Genomic DNA, 14073 nt, shown 5'->3' with positions numbered 1-14073 from the left:
AAACTTTTGTAAAATTGTGGTAAGTTGTATGTAAGTTGGGTACAACAGCTTATACCCCTAGCACTGGCTGCTTGAGGGCAGGGGGTGGGGGGGCTGGGTAGAGGCTGTAGCCTGGGCCAAGGCGTTAGAGGCCAGCCTAGGCAACTAGCATGACCCTGCCTCAAAAGTGGGGAGGATGGAGAGGTGACCTAGCAGTGAAGAGCTCTGGCTGTCCTTCCAAAGGACCCAAGTTCAATTCCCAGCACCCACATGGTAGCCTACAATTGTATAAACTCAGTTCAAGAAGATCTGGATGTTAGGTCCTGCTGCAGGGCATGGCTGGCATGGCCTGCCCTCTACCTAGGGGCTTCCCTTAACATTTTGCTTCTGGGGTCCCCCTTCCCCTGTCCCCCACCTCCCTAGCCGCTCCCCTTCCCTTCTCCCCACCCCCAGCGCATACTCCCCTTTCCCTTCCTGTGCTGCTTCTAATAATCACTGATGTCCCCTTCTGGCCTCTGCAGACACTGCACACACATGGTGCACAGCCATATGTGAGGCAGGCTAAACACTAATACACAAGAAAAAAAATTAAATGTAAATTAGGTACCACAAAGAACTTTCCCATTTAAATTAAGTGAGGGTCCAAAAATCGCTAAAGGAAGACCCCAGTCTCAGCAGTATGTAAAGACGAAGAGTGTTTCTTCTGCAGAGACAGCCTGCATACAAGGGTCAACCATCCACACAAAATGGCGGTGACCCTGGCCGAAGGTATGCAGGCCTTTTTATAGGGAACTGGGGGACTTCTAAGAGGGTGTGCTATCTTCTAATTTGATTGGGTGGGCAAAGGAGCAATCACAGGGGCTGGAAGCTGATAGGCTAGAGTCCAATGACTGGTTTCCTTAGTTATAGTCACATTAGCAGCTGATTGGCTCATATCTAACCCGCGAGGTCTGGAATCAGGAACATCCTGTTACATTCCTTCAACTGGGATCGGCTAGTGCCAGTGCCTGTGGGGCCTACTTGACTTTCTCCATGGTGCCTTTTAGCAGCATCCAGTCCTGTAATTCTCTTAAAGTGCACTCCAGTCCATTCACGCTGCTTTACAGACATCACTACATCCACACCGAGTGCTTTTCATTTAAAATACTGATACTCCACTCACTAAACACTTTCCCATTCTCTCTATGCATGAGGCTGGAGAGATGGCTCAGTGGTTAAGAGCACTGTTTGCTCTTCCAAAGGGCCTGGGTTTAACTCCCAGCACCCACATGGTAGCTCACAGCTGTAACGCCAGTTCCAAGGGATCTGACACCCTTATACCAATACACATAAAAATTAATAATAATAATAATAAGAAGAAGAAGATCATGAAGATGAAGAAGAAGAAGAAGAAGAAGAAGAAGAAGAAGAAGAAGAAGAAGAAGAAGGTGGGAAGGAGAAATGGAGAAAGGATCACCCATCAAGCAGGGTCTTGGATGAGACTTGTTGGCCTAGCATGCTGGCTGGGTACAGAAGACCGTTATTCTTGCCTTGCCAGTGAGGAAGCTGATGCCTCGCCAGGGTACAGAAAGAACCTGAGCTGGCTGGTTCCCACTTGGCTCGTTTGTTTACGCCATCCATTCCCCAGCACCAACCCGGGCTTTGGGTGCTCACCAGCCTCCGAAGCCTGGGTCAGGGGATGAATCAGCCTTGCCAGTCACTTCACAAGCTGTAAGCTTGGAAACCCTTCCAGACCATCCAGTCCAGCTCTTCTATTTACAGATGGTAAAAACTAAAGCTGAGGGAGTTAGAGAATCTTGCCCAAAATTTGCACAGCAACAGCGCCCGAATCGGTCCCGATGGCCAACTCCCCGCCCCCACACACTCCAGAAATGTCCTTGATGAAGCAGAAGGACAGTGTGGCCGATGCCCGGCACCACCCACGCTTTTCCAGAACACTCAGCTCCGTTCTCCAAGAGTGCTTTCTGGAGGAGACATTACTAGCTGTCCTAATGAGTAGCTTCCGGTCGCTCAGCCCGGTTTCCTGTCGTTACCAGCTGCCAGGCTCAGGCCCGCTAGCCCCGCCACGCATTTTCAGGGGCTCAATGTCAACCGAAGACCCAGTGATTACACACAGTGCACTCCCCGCCCCTGCCCCCCAACAGACAGAAGGTGCAGAGGCTAGTCGTTCATCAGCCACTCAGGCCAACGCTTCTAGGCACCAAGAAACAAATTGACTGCCTTTGCCTCGAAGGGCCATTCCATCATTGTTTTGAGATAGACTATAGAAGCGATAGGAACGGAAATAAAAAAAATAAAGATTTACCCATACTTAGACCACTAGATGGCCCTCCTTTGTGAAAAGAGAGATTGTGGCATTAGTGTTGAGCTCCATAAACCCAAGAGTAAATTCCTGCAAAGGTGTGGCCTCCATGGCCACATCTCAGAGGAAACCAAAGGCTGCTTCCCAGGACCGAGACCTCAGAGTGGAAGAGGAAGCCAGATGGTTTCATGTGGGTCTATTCTCCGCAGTTATCACCGGTGTGGGAAAACACAATCAGGATGACAATTGTGATTGCCTCGGACGTCAGTGACGCTCCCAGCCCATCGTTATTCAAACACTGGCAGCATGGGCTCGCAGGCTCGCAGGCTCGCGGGCTCGCGGCCTGCTAGTCATATCTGCATGTATGAATGACACATGTGATGGCTTTCAAGTTCAGTGCAAACCTGTGAGTTCTCTCAGTGCATGCCAGAGTTCTCCACAGGGGAAACAGAACTGAGCTCCATAGACTGTGCTCCATAAGGGCTGTGTGCTCAGGAGGCTCACGGATCTGCTGCACTGGGAAATACGTGGCATTCTCTTTGAGGAATAAATAATGAATAAACAATAAAGGATAAAGTATCCTGGGGCATGAAGAAGGCTTGGTGGTGGAGCTCTGGACTTCGCCAGCACCGTCTTCTACTCTTCCATTCTAGAAGTTTCTTTCATGCTCAGGTTGTGAGAAGCTAGGAGACTCTGGCTGGCATCGTGTCGTTTTAAGAGATCTTCAGGCGAAGTCTGTGCAAGCGTTGTTGTAATTTAAGGATAATCCTTCACACAACTTATAAGTGAAGAAAGCCGGGCCAGGCATGGTGGTGCCTGCCTGAAATCTCGGATCAGCTGTGGGTTAGCCTAGGCTACATCCCAGGACTGTCTCAAAAACATACAAACGGCTGGAACTAAGTGTCCAGAGTCCTGTGACTTGACAAGACTATTAGGTTGTCCTTTCCCTAGTCCCATCCAGGCCCATATAGGGCATAGGTACACAGTCTATGCATGAGGTCCACATAGGATTCAGACCTGCTCTACACAGCCTGCTCCAAGCTCACCTCTGAGGTAGCATCAGCTAAATCCAGTCTGCTTAGACCTGAGGTTGGAGGGCAAGTTCTAGTCCGTAGGACAAACTCTCAGGGAAACAGAAGTATCTCTTGCTCCAGAAGGTTCTCTGTCCAGGCCAAACACTGGTCACAAGACTCATTTTTTTGTTTGTTTGGTTGGTTGGTTTTTTGATTGTTTGTTTTTTGTTTTTAAATAAGGGTATCAATATAGACCAGGCTGACTTCTAACATGCTGTGTAGCCTAGGGTGGTCTTGAACTTCTGATCCTTCTGCCTCTGCCTCAAGCACTGGCATGCAACACTGAGGATAGGAATCCTCTTTAAGAGTACTGCCATTCCGACAGTGTATGGCAGTCTTGTAGGTGCCAGCCCCACTGCTTTGTCTGTCTGTCTGTCTGTCTGTCTGTCTGTCTGTCTGTCTGTGAGACACATGTGGCATCTCCATCCCATGCTCCCCCGCCCCCTGCCCCTATTGCACATCTGTTTTTGTGGCTTTCTTACTTCTTACTTAGTCTCCTCCTCCCCTGCCCCCCAACCCCGAGATAGGGTTTTTCTGCGTAGCCCTGGCTGTCTTGGACTTGCTTTGTAAAAAACCAGGCTGTCCTGGAACTCACAAAGATCTGCTCGCTTCTGCCTCCCTGAGTGCTGGGGTTAAAGGTGTGTACCACCAGGCCTGGCTTCTTACTTATCCATATTTAGTCCTCCAAGGTTCTTCCTTGAGCCCTTCTCTGACAAAACAAAACCAAGGGGGAAGTGAGAGTCTATAGATGCCTGGAGCCACAGAACAGTGGTGTGTCACTTTCAGAAACTTTATCATCTTCCTTACTCCTCTGCTCTTCCCAACTCTCCATGTCTGGGTCTGAGGAGTATGGTACAGTGGGCACCAAAGAAGGGAGGCCTCTGCCCTCTAGAAGGTTAGAATGTTCTAGGGTTGGCTTGATGGCATTTGGAGTTGGAAAGCCCAAATTGAGATCTCAGTTGTATCCCAAAATAGGTGGCCATGGGCAAGTTTATTCAACTTTCTATGCCTTATTTTTTTTCTCATTGAAAAAGAAATGATAGTTTCAAGTTACAGAATTTAGGCACGATTAAGTCAGCACCTGGTGTCCGTTTTACAAGTCCCTTCCACTTTGAGATACTGCTGGCAGAGCACTGGACAAAGTTACATGCCACCTTGCTAAATAATCTTATCCTTCATAAGGATGTACCATGTACTGAGCACACCCCTGTAAAACAGGCAAAAATATAAATTGATGTCTATTTCATTTATTTAGTGTGTGTGAAGTCGGGAGACAATTAGTGGAAGCTGGTCCTCTCCATCCACCATGTGGGTCTTGGAAACAGAACTCAAGTTTTCAGTCTTGGGTTATATACTGAGCCATCTCACGATCTCAAGTCACAATCTTGATACAAGAGACCTTTATATATTTTTGTGTCCCCTAGAATACCCCATCTTATATCACACATAGCTGCCGTACCACAAATAATGCCCTCAATAAACACAGCACCCAAATTCTTATAATTCACTGAAATGTAACTGCTTCAAAATATAGACGTGTTAGTAATACAAGTTAGGGGGTTAGGGAGATGGTTCCGCTGGTGAAGTGCTTGCTACATAGGCCTGAGAGCCTGGGTCAAGGTTCCCAGAACCCACACTGGGTATGGTAGAACGTGTCTGTAACCCCATTTCTATGGAGGCAGAGAAGGATGGGATCCCTCCAGGTCAATGGCAGGCAGCCTAGCAAAAGCGATGAACTTCTGACTCCGTGAGACCCAGCCTCAAAAGATAAGGCGGGAAGTGGTAGAGGAAGACACTGTCAACCTCTGCCTTTTGTACACTTACATGCACATGTGTGCATACCCAACTGCCTACATAGACGGCACACTCAGAATGCAAACTGAAAAGACATAAATGCTTTGACCAGATTCACAAAGACAGGAAGGTGAGCCTCGGGAATGCTAAGCAAGTGCTCTGTCGACCATACCCTCAGTCCCAGCACGAACTGCAGCCACATCGCTAACCCCCAGTGTTTACCGCCTTTGAGAGTCCCAGAGGATAGCCAATAGGAGCGCTACTTACACAAACTGAAATCTGCAATTTTGACCATCATAACAGGTCTCTAAAATGCTTTATGCACTTCTGTTCATCCCTTGCCTACAATCTCCAACAATGCTCTAAGGGAAAAGTCTAGAGTCTAGAAAAAGCTTTCGGTACCAGGTATTTCTCCATTCGGTGGTGCAGCATAACACAGCCTTCAAAAAGCAGCCTGGGGTCAGGGGGCATTGGCCTGTAATCACAGCAGGAGGGCCTCTGAGGTCCAGGTCAGCCTGATCTACATAGTGAGTTCCAGGCCAGACACTCCCAGTTAAAAACCTAGGGTTGCCCTTTTTAGGCTTGCCCAAGCCTAGGTGTCAGACTTTGATCCCCAGAGGCCATGTAGAAGCAGGAGGAGAGAACAACTCTGCAGAACTTGTCCTCTGACTTTCATAAATATGCCACGATGTGCGTCCCCTCCCCCACATCACGAACAGACACTCAACAGTAGTACACAAAAAAGTTAACATGGCAGATGTCTGGTATAGAGTGAGTACTTTGAAATTTGTTTTTTATTATTTTCACCTATGTGCATGAGTGCACATGCTTATGGGGCCCAGAAGAGGACGCTGGGTCCTCTGAAGCTGGAGTTACATGCCAAGGGCTCTCAGCCTCCCTAACACTGCGACCCTCTAACACACTTCCTCATGTTGTGGTGACCCCAACCATAACATTATTTTCATTGCTACGTCCATAATTGTAATTCTGGTGTTATGAATTATAATGTAAATATCTATATTTTCCAATGGTCTTAGGTGACCCCTATGAAAGGGGGTCACGGATTGAGAATCAGTGTTATAAGCAGTTGTGTGCCACCTAATGGGACTGCTGGGATTTGAACTTAGATCCTCTGGAAGTGCCCTAACCTCTGAGACATCTCTAGCCATATATATATATGGATGACAGGACTTTGAACGTTTTCATCACAGGGGAATGTTGTTTGAGGAACTAGGTATGCTTAACTTTGAACATTATAATACACATATACATATATGTAAATATCACATGGCTACCCATAAGCATGTTCATGTGTGTGCATGTGCACACAGTGCTGGGATCTGCTATAGTTTATATGGGAATCCTGAAGGCCTAGTCTTCAGCTTGGCACTTTCAAAAGTGGTGCAATCTCTGAGGCTGCCTAATAGAAGGTTCCGGTCACTAGGGCGTGGTTTCCCCTGAGAAGGCACTGGGACTCTGTGCCCGCCCTCCGAGCTCTCTCTTTGCTTCTGGCCACTCTGAAGTTAGCAGGTTCCTTATCACCTTCCACCATAGTACGTCATCTCACTACAGACCCCAAAACAATGGGGCCAACTGATCATAGACTGACACCTGCAAGACTGTGTCAACAAACCCTTTCTCTTTTAAACTGACTTATCACAGCAACAGAGAGCCAAGTAACACGAGCCTGAATGCAGGGCACCAGGTGTGTTCAGTACATACCTGACCACTGAGCTACCTAGCCTCATATAAATATCCACTTTAAGTAACAATGGGAATTTTTCATTAAATTGAGGATGGGGAGGATGCATATATGCCATGTGGGAAAGAACAGACTTGTGTAAAATGAGTAATTCCAACTATGTAAGCAAATGCATAGACCATGTGTCCAGACAATATTTGGTATAGCTATATTACAGATTCTCTAGAAAGATCACCATTGTCAGCATCAGTAAAGGAAAATAGAAGTCATTTTTTAAAAGGTAAGCCTCCTTTGCTTGAGTTGGGGAATAACATATAACAAGCACTGTTCTTAAGCTACAAGGCGGAAGTTTTGTTTGTTTTTGCCATTTTTCAAAAACTACGACTCAAAGGGGAAGACGAGTTTCAAATCTCCTGCGCCTACATGAAGCCAAGCATGGCAGCATGCATCTGTAATCCCAGCATCCTCAGGGTGAGATGGGAGTTAGAGATAGGCTAGACTCTGGAAGCTCTCAGGCCGGGTAGCCTGGCACACACAGTGCAGTGGCAAACAAGACAAGGTGGGAGGAGTGAAGTCACACTGTCCGCTGACCTCCACACACATGCCACAGCATGCATGGATGCCCTCCCCACACCATAAACACATAACACACACACACACACACACACGTGCATGCGTACAAAGATAAAATGAGATGTGGTGATTTGAATAGATATAGCCCCCATAGTTCCCTACTTGGCCCATAGGGAGTGGAGTGACACTGTTAGGAGGTGTGGCTTATGGAGTAGGCATGGCCTTGTTGGAGGAAATACGTCACTGTAGAGGGGTTTGAGGTTTCATATGCTCAAGCCACAGCCAGTGACACACAATCTCCTGCTGCCTCTGGATCCAGGTGTAGAACTCTCAGCTCCCTCTTCAGCACCATGTCTGCCTGCATACCAACATGCTTCCTGCCACGATGACAATGGCCTAAGCCTCTGAAACTGTAAGCCAGCCCCAATTAAATGTTCCCCTCTATAAGAGTAGCCATGGTCAGCTGGGCGTGGTGACACACTTTAATTCCAGCACTCAGGAGGCAAAGGCAGGGGGAATCTCTATGAGTTCAAGGCCAGTCTGTTCTACAAAGAGAGTTCCAGGACAGTCAGGGCTATTCTATACAGAAACCCGGTCTCGGAGTGGGCGTGGGGTGGGGTGTTGCCATGGCCATGGTGTCTCTTCACAGCAATAGATCCCTAAGTATGACAGAAGCAGAGAAGAACTAGGGAAAAGAGAAAAATGGGGGGCAACTGTCATTCAAATTAACTTTATAGTGAGGTGGGCGTTCTTTTCAGAGCATGTGAGTGTGGATGTGTGCACGCATGCTGAGAAAAGCTCCGGGTCAAGGTTTCCTGAGGGGAAGAGCTGTGGTCATCAGTGATCTTTCACTGTTGCTGGCCAGGAGTGACAAACAGCACGGATCCAGAAAGAAAGAAAAAAGAAAGGATACAGGATCTGGGCGAGGGGCAAAATCATAGCATCCGTGTAAACTAGCACAGAAACCAGAAGCTTCGGTAGGTCTCATGCAGTAGTTGGTTCTTTTGTTTGTTTTCTGTTCTTCAAGACAGGGTTTTGCTGAGTACCCTGGCTATCCTTGGACTCAGAGACCCTCCGGCTTCCGTTTCCTGAGTCCTGGGGTTAAAGTCATGTGCCACCAGCTCAGCTCATTGTTTGTTCCTTTGGGTTTTTGTTTTGTAATATAGTGTAGTGCGGTAATGTGTAGTGTAGCACAGTGCAGTGTAGGGCAGTGCAGTGTAGTGCAGTGCAGTGCAGTGTAGTGTAGCATGGTGCAGTGTAGTGTAGCGTGGTGCAGCGAGGTGCAGTGTAGCACGGTGCGGTGCCGTGTAGCACAGTGCAGTGTAGGGCAGTGCAGTGTAGTGTAGCATGGTGCAGTGTAGGGCAGTGCAGTGTAGTGTAGTGTGGTATAGTGTAGTGTGGTACAGTGTAGTGTAGTGCACAGCTGAGTGCAGTGTAGGGCAGTGCAGTGTAGTGTAGCATGGTGCAGTGTAGTGTAGCGTGGTGCAGCGAGGTGCAGTGTAGCACGGTGCGCTGCCGTGTAGTGCAATGCAGTGTAGTGTAGTGTGGTACAGTGTAGTGTGGTGCACAGCTGAGTGCAGTGTAGTGTGGTGTGGTGTAGTGCAGTGTGGTGCAGTGAAGTGTAGTGTGGTGCAGTGCAGTGTGGTACAGAGTAGTGCAGTGTCGTGTAGTGCTGAAGCCATGCATGGGATGATGAGCTACAGGAGGCTCATTGCAGGGGGAGGCCAGTATGATGAGTGTGTGTGTGTGTGTGTGTGTGTGTGGTGTGTATGTGTGTGTGGTGTGTGAGAGAGAGAGAGAGAGAGAGAGAGAGACAGACAGACAGACAGACAGACAGACAGACAGACACAGAGGAAACAAAGAAACAGAAAGGCAGACAGGCAAGTAGGCAGATTCCTTCAAAGGTGAGTCTTTGCACCTCAAGGAGAGTCAGCCTGGCCCCACAGTTTCCCTGCTCCGTTTACAACAGCTGCACAGAATCTAGAGGATGCACTAAGCATAGTTTCAAAAGCTGGACACCACAGTTCTCCCTACCGTGAACATTCTCTGTCTTTACAACACAGAAAGGGAGACACAGCTGCGGATACAGAGGGATTAGTCAGGGCCAGAGCAGCTTTGGCTTCAGTGGGACCAGCGTGCCCACACCACAGTGTGGTGGGGAAATCCTCTCCAGTGTTCACTCTTCGTGGCCGGCTGTCCCTAGAGGCACCTCTCGGGAAACTCGATCTGACCTCAGTGGCAAAGTGGGACACTCAAGGCTCTGGCCCGGGTGAGAGGAATTCGTTAAATCCTAATTATATAATCCCAACCAAAAGAAAGTGGAATCCACTTTTGCAGAACCCTTGTTTAGGGACTGCCCCTCCCTAGGACATACAGAGATATAGTCAAGACTATTAGCCGAATGGTGGCACATGCATTTAAAACCCTGTCTCAAAAACAAACAAACAGGACTATAGGAAGTAACTTGTGTTCCTTTGGAGAGCTATTTAAGAGACTGAGGTAGGTGGGTGTGGTGGCGCACACTTTTAATCCCAGCACTTGGGAGGCAGAGGCAGGTGGATCACTGTGAGTTTGAGGCCAGCCTGGTCTACAAAGAGAGTCCAGGACAGCCAAGGCTACACAGAGAAACTCTATCTTGAATTCCCCTCTCCCTTCCCAGACACACACACACACACACACACACACACACACACACACACACACGCTGGTTTGGAGCTGAGTGAATGACAGCAGCAGCTTGGATAGGCCTGGTTTCATGGGCCTGTAATCCCACTACTCCCGAAACAAAGGTGGGAGTCTGAAAAGTCCAAGGCTATCTTGGAGTGCATAGTGTGACTGTTGTCTTAAAAAAAAAGAAGAAGAAGAAGAAGAAGAAGAAGAAGAAGAAGAAGAAGAAGAAGAAGAAGAAGAAGAAGAAGAAGAAGAAGAAGAAGAAGAAAAGAAAGACTGGAGCTGTTCAATGGCTCAGAGTTAGCAAGGTCACAGTAACGTGCCTGTTTAGGCTGTGGTGAGAGGAGGGTTAGACAGGCGTCTACAGGAGCTGGCAGAGAAGAGAAGCTCTGAAAAGGCCCCAAAGGCACAGGCTCCTCTGTGCCCTGCTGTGCAAGCGTAGAGCCTTTTTTAAGAGTACAACAGACCTGGGGGGTGGTGGTTATTTTACCCTTTTATAAAGAAATAGAATTCAGACACATGATCCACTTGCCTAAGGCCACAAAGCTGTGAAGGGCTCTTAGGGTGGGACCCACTGACCCCAGGTCTAAGATCCCACTGTGCCCTCCAGGAAAGACAAAAGGCCATTGGTCTCCTATAGGGCAAAGGAAGGAGCCAGACTGAGCCACACAAGATGACCAAGCTGCGGAGGACAAAGGTAAGGCGGGCACTGACAAGAAGGAAAATGAAGATCTCTCAGGAGCTGGCAAGGAGTGAGGTACACAGTGAGATAGGACACACAGTTCAAGGGTCTGAATCACCCAGGTGTGTGGTCAAAGGTCACCTTTATCTACATACAACTCTCAGGCAGCTTCTGGTCCTATATGTCCTTACTATCAGTTCATAAAATGCCTGGTGGCGTCTTACGATACGCATTCACCTGAGACTTTAGGGAAAGGGGGCCAGCAGACCCGCACTGAGCCGAGAGGCCCGGTGTCACCTTGCCTTATTCTATCCATATCCCTGTGACAGGTCACTTAGGAAATTAGGCAAAAGAACAATCGGTAGGAAGTCCATCATGCCATTCCGCCTCTCACTACTCTAGTCACATCTTTTCTTTCTTAGATAGACAGCCTCTCCCTGTGTAGACAGCCTCTCCCTGTGTAGACAGCCTCTCCCTGTGTAGACAGCCTCTCCCTGTGTAGACAGCCTCTCCCTGTGTAGATAGCCTCTCCCTGTGTAGATAGCCTCTCCCTGTGTAGATAGCCTCTCCCTGTGTAGCACTGCTAATCTGGAACTTACTACGTGGCCCAGGCTGTCCTCTTTCCTCACCCTGATCACCACTGACTACCAGAGAGAGTGCTAACAGCTCCACAGCCTCTTTCATTTCACCAAGGTAAGACCACACTAAAATGCAGGCAAGGCCAGCGAGCCCCGCCTGGAGAAAAGCAGGTTCTGGAACTCCAGAGACTTGGCTTTGCAGGGGGCCAGCTCCCACCCAGCACTAAGGTGACTTTCCTGGGCTGTAGGCACCTCTCCAGGAGCCCTTCATCACAGCCTTTGTATGAATCACTCAGGGTTAGTCCCTGTTCTGTTTGCATCTGGGGAAATAAAAACATTATTAAAGAGAATTGAAATTTCATGGTGCATCTGAAAATAGCACGCACTTAGGCTGCCACCCCCCCCCCCAGCTCATCCTTCTGTTGTAGCCAGTTCTTCCATCAGGAGCAAAGCAGGGACCACCCCACCCCAATTCTCACCCATACTGACAGGCCTGTCCTAACTCCTTCCCTGCTGCAGGTGCCCCTGCAGTCACATGCTTCTGTCAAGTGATCTGCAGCTTCAGACTGCTCCCTCTGCAGAAAAGAATGGAGTTGGGGGTGGGGGGGAGGCGGGAGTCAGAATGAAAGAGGTATATGGCTCTTTCTACCTCCCAACAGGCAAAGCAAAGTTCAGTCACCTTCTTTCAGGGTCCTCACTGATTATAGGTCCAGCCTCTGAGGAGTCTCCCTTCCCCTATTTGGTTCACCCAAGGGAATTAACACTCGCCCCGCCCCGAGGACCTGCTGATATCTCTACAGGAATCAATAGTGTAGCTAGCTGTGTGATCAATGGCCAGGGAAGGAGATGCCATGCGAAAAAAGTTGAGTCTTTGTCTTCTAAATAGGGGGCCCACCAACTGCTGAGCCTTTTCAGCATGCTCTCAGCTTCCTCTGTGCCAACAAACTTTGTGACTCATGGTCTGTTCGCAGAGGCAGCCAGCAGCCTTAGAGATGGGTTAAATTGGGAACGGGCTCTTCTAGATCACTCACCCCTCAGGTGCAGCTTGAGCCTCTACCTTGCAGTAGGAGAGGGAGAACTGGGCTCCAATTCTTCTCCTGACCCCAAAATAACTACCAGGGACCTGGGCTCTAATAGACTGTGCCCACAGGAAGACTCGCACACCTGCAGCCTTGGTAAGCTCTGCAAGGCAGCCCATTCCTAGACTGGTCCAGATCGCCAGTGTTCCACTCTCATGAGCGTCAAAGTGGGACCCAAGGAGTGCTTTCCTCATCCGCACTGCCTGCAGAACCGGAGGAATTCTTGGTAAACAAACAAGCAAAGCCGTGCACCCTGAGGGTCTTGGAATTGTCACACATTTGTGGGGGCGTTGGCTGAGGAATTGGGAGAGACCCTCGAAGAAGCAGCATCTCTTCCCTTCCGCAAGCCAATCTGGAAGTTGGGGAGCCTGCATACCACCAGCAGCAGCCAGGTTAGGCCGGCTCCCCAGCTCCTGCACTGCTAGCGCCGCCTCCCACATCCAAGGAGCCCCGCATCAGGCTGGCGGTGAGCAGCTCCCCTCTACCCTGGACCAGTTTCGTGCATCAAACTCCCAAGCACAAGCCTCTTTGTTAATTCTGCAAATACTGTCACACGATCACCTTCACCAACACTCTTTGTCAGTTCAGCACTAGAGACACTCGCTTTTCCAAAACCTGGTGCCTCTCGACCATTAGGTTCCCTATTCGGCGACGGACCACCGCCCCTAGCGCCTGCACACGCCCGCCCAAAGGATCTCTAGGGACCAGATAGTCCCCCGGCCGAGGCATCTTTGTCCTCTCCGCACAGACGCGCTCACAGGCGATTGAAACAGCCCAGCCTGGCACCAAGTCGGTGTCTCGCTTTTGGCCCGGGAACACTCCGGGGGACAAAGGTCCGCGTCCGGGAAGTTTGCGGGCCCGAGCCGGGGCGCAGAGACCTCCTTACCGTACATCTCCGCGGGGAGCGCGCCTCCCGGGAGGCCGGCGTCGCCGCGTCGCTGGCAGCTAGTCCCGGCCGCTCCTGCCTTTCATTTACAGCCCGGCGGGCTCAGGCGGTTGCGGGCAGAGACCCGGGCGCGGCGGGAGCAGCCGATGGTGGGGGGTTGGGGAGGTGGCGGCTACGGGTGGGACAGAGCGGGATGCCACCCGCCCATTCAGCACCAAGGTTGGCCGCCGCCTCCTGCCCTCGTCCGCAGGCTAGGCGGCGCGCAGGGGGCGGAGCTGTGTCCCGCCACGCCCTCCCCCTTGGCCACTGGCGGGCTGCCTAAGAGCCCCGCCTCCAATCCAGCCCCCCTTCCCTCCCCAGCTGGGGCAAGCCTTTTGCCAACCTTGCGCCCCAGTGAGGCTAGGTTCTGGTTGCCGGGATCACCCGGAGCATCATCCATGCGAATTCCAGGTCTCGATTCAACCCCCTACGCGTGTCGCTGACGTGTCCTCCAAACTGATGACCACCCTTCCGCCCCACCCTACCCCACTCCCGCCCCCGAGTTCAGGAAGGCGCTCGAAGCTGCAGGTGCACCCTTCCTCCAGATCTATCCAGGCTGCTCAGATTAAGCCAGAGGCACCAAGAAGCGGAAATTGAGACATACCCTTCCTCTTTCCGTGGGTCTCTAAACTCTTGTTTGCTACCTGGGCCAGGTATGCAGGAAATACAGTACACTCCCAATTCCCAAGGGCTACAGGAAATCCGCTTGATTTTTC

The 14073-nt window shown here is 50.1% G+C and overlaps 1 protein-coding gene across 1 annotated transcript in view; it reads right to left on the bottom strand.

Moving 5' to 3' along the window:
- Efr3b (EFR3 homolog B) overlaps positions 1-13551 on the bottom strand; it is a 75750-nt gene extending 62199 nt beyond the window's left edge. The window contains 1 exon segment of the mRNA XM_051142849.1: positions 13319-13551. Within this exon segment, the coding sequence (XP_050998806.1) occupies positions 13319-13325 (7 nt within the window). The 5' untranslated portion in view covers positions 13326-13551.
- Between the last annotated feature and the right edge of the window lie 522 nt (positions 13552-14073).

The sequence above is a fragment of the Acomys russatus genome, chromosome 1 (assembly GCF_903995435.1).
Source record: "Acomys russatus chromosome 1, mAcoRus1.1, whole genome shotgun sequence".
NCBI lineage: Eukaryota > Metazoa > Chordata > Mammalia > Rodentia > Muridae > Acomys > Acomys russatus.
The sequence above is the reverse complement of the archived record's forward strand: the minus strand, read 5'-3'. Positions and strand labels throughout refer to the sequence as shown.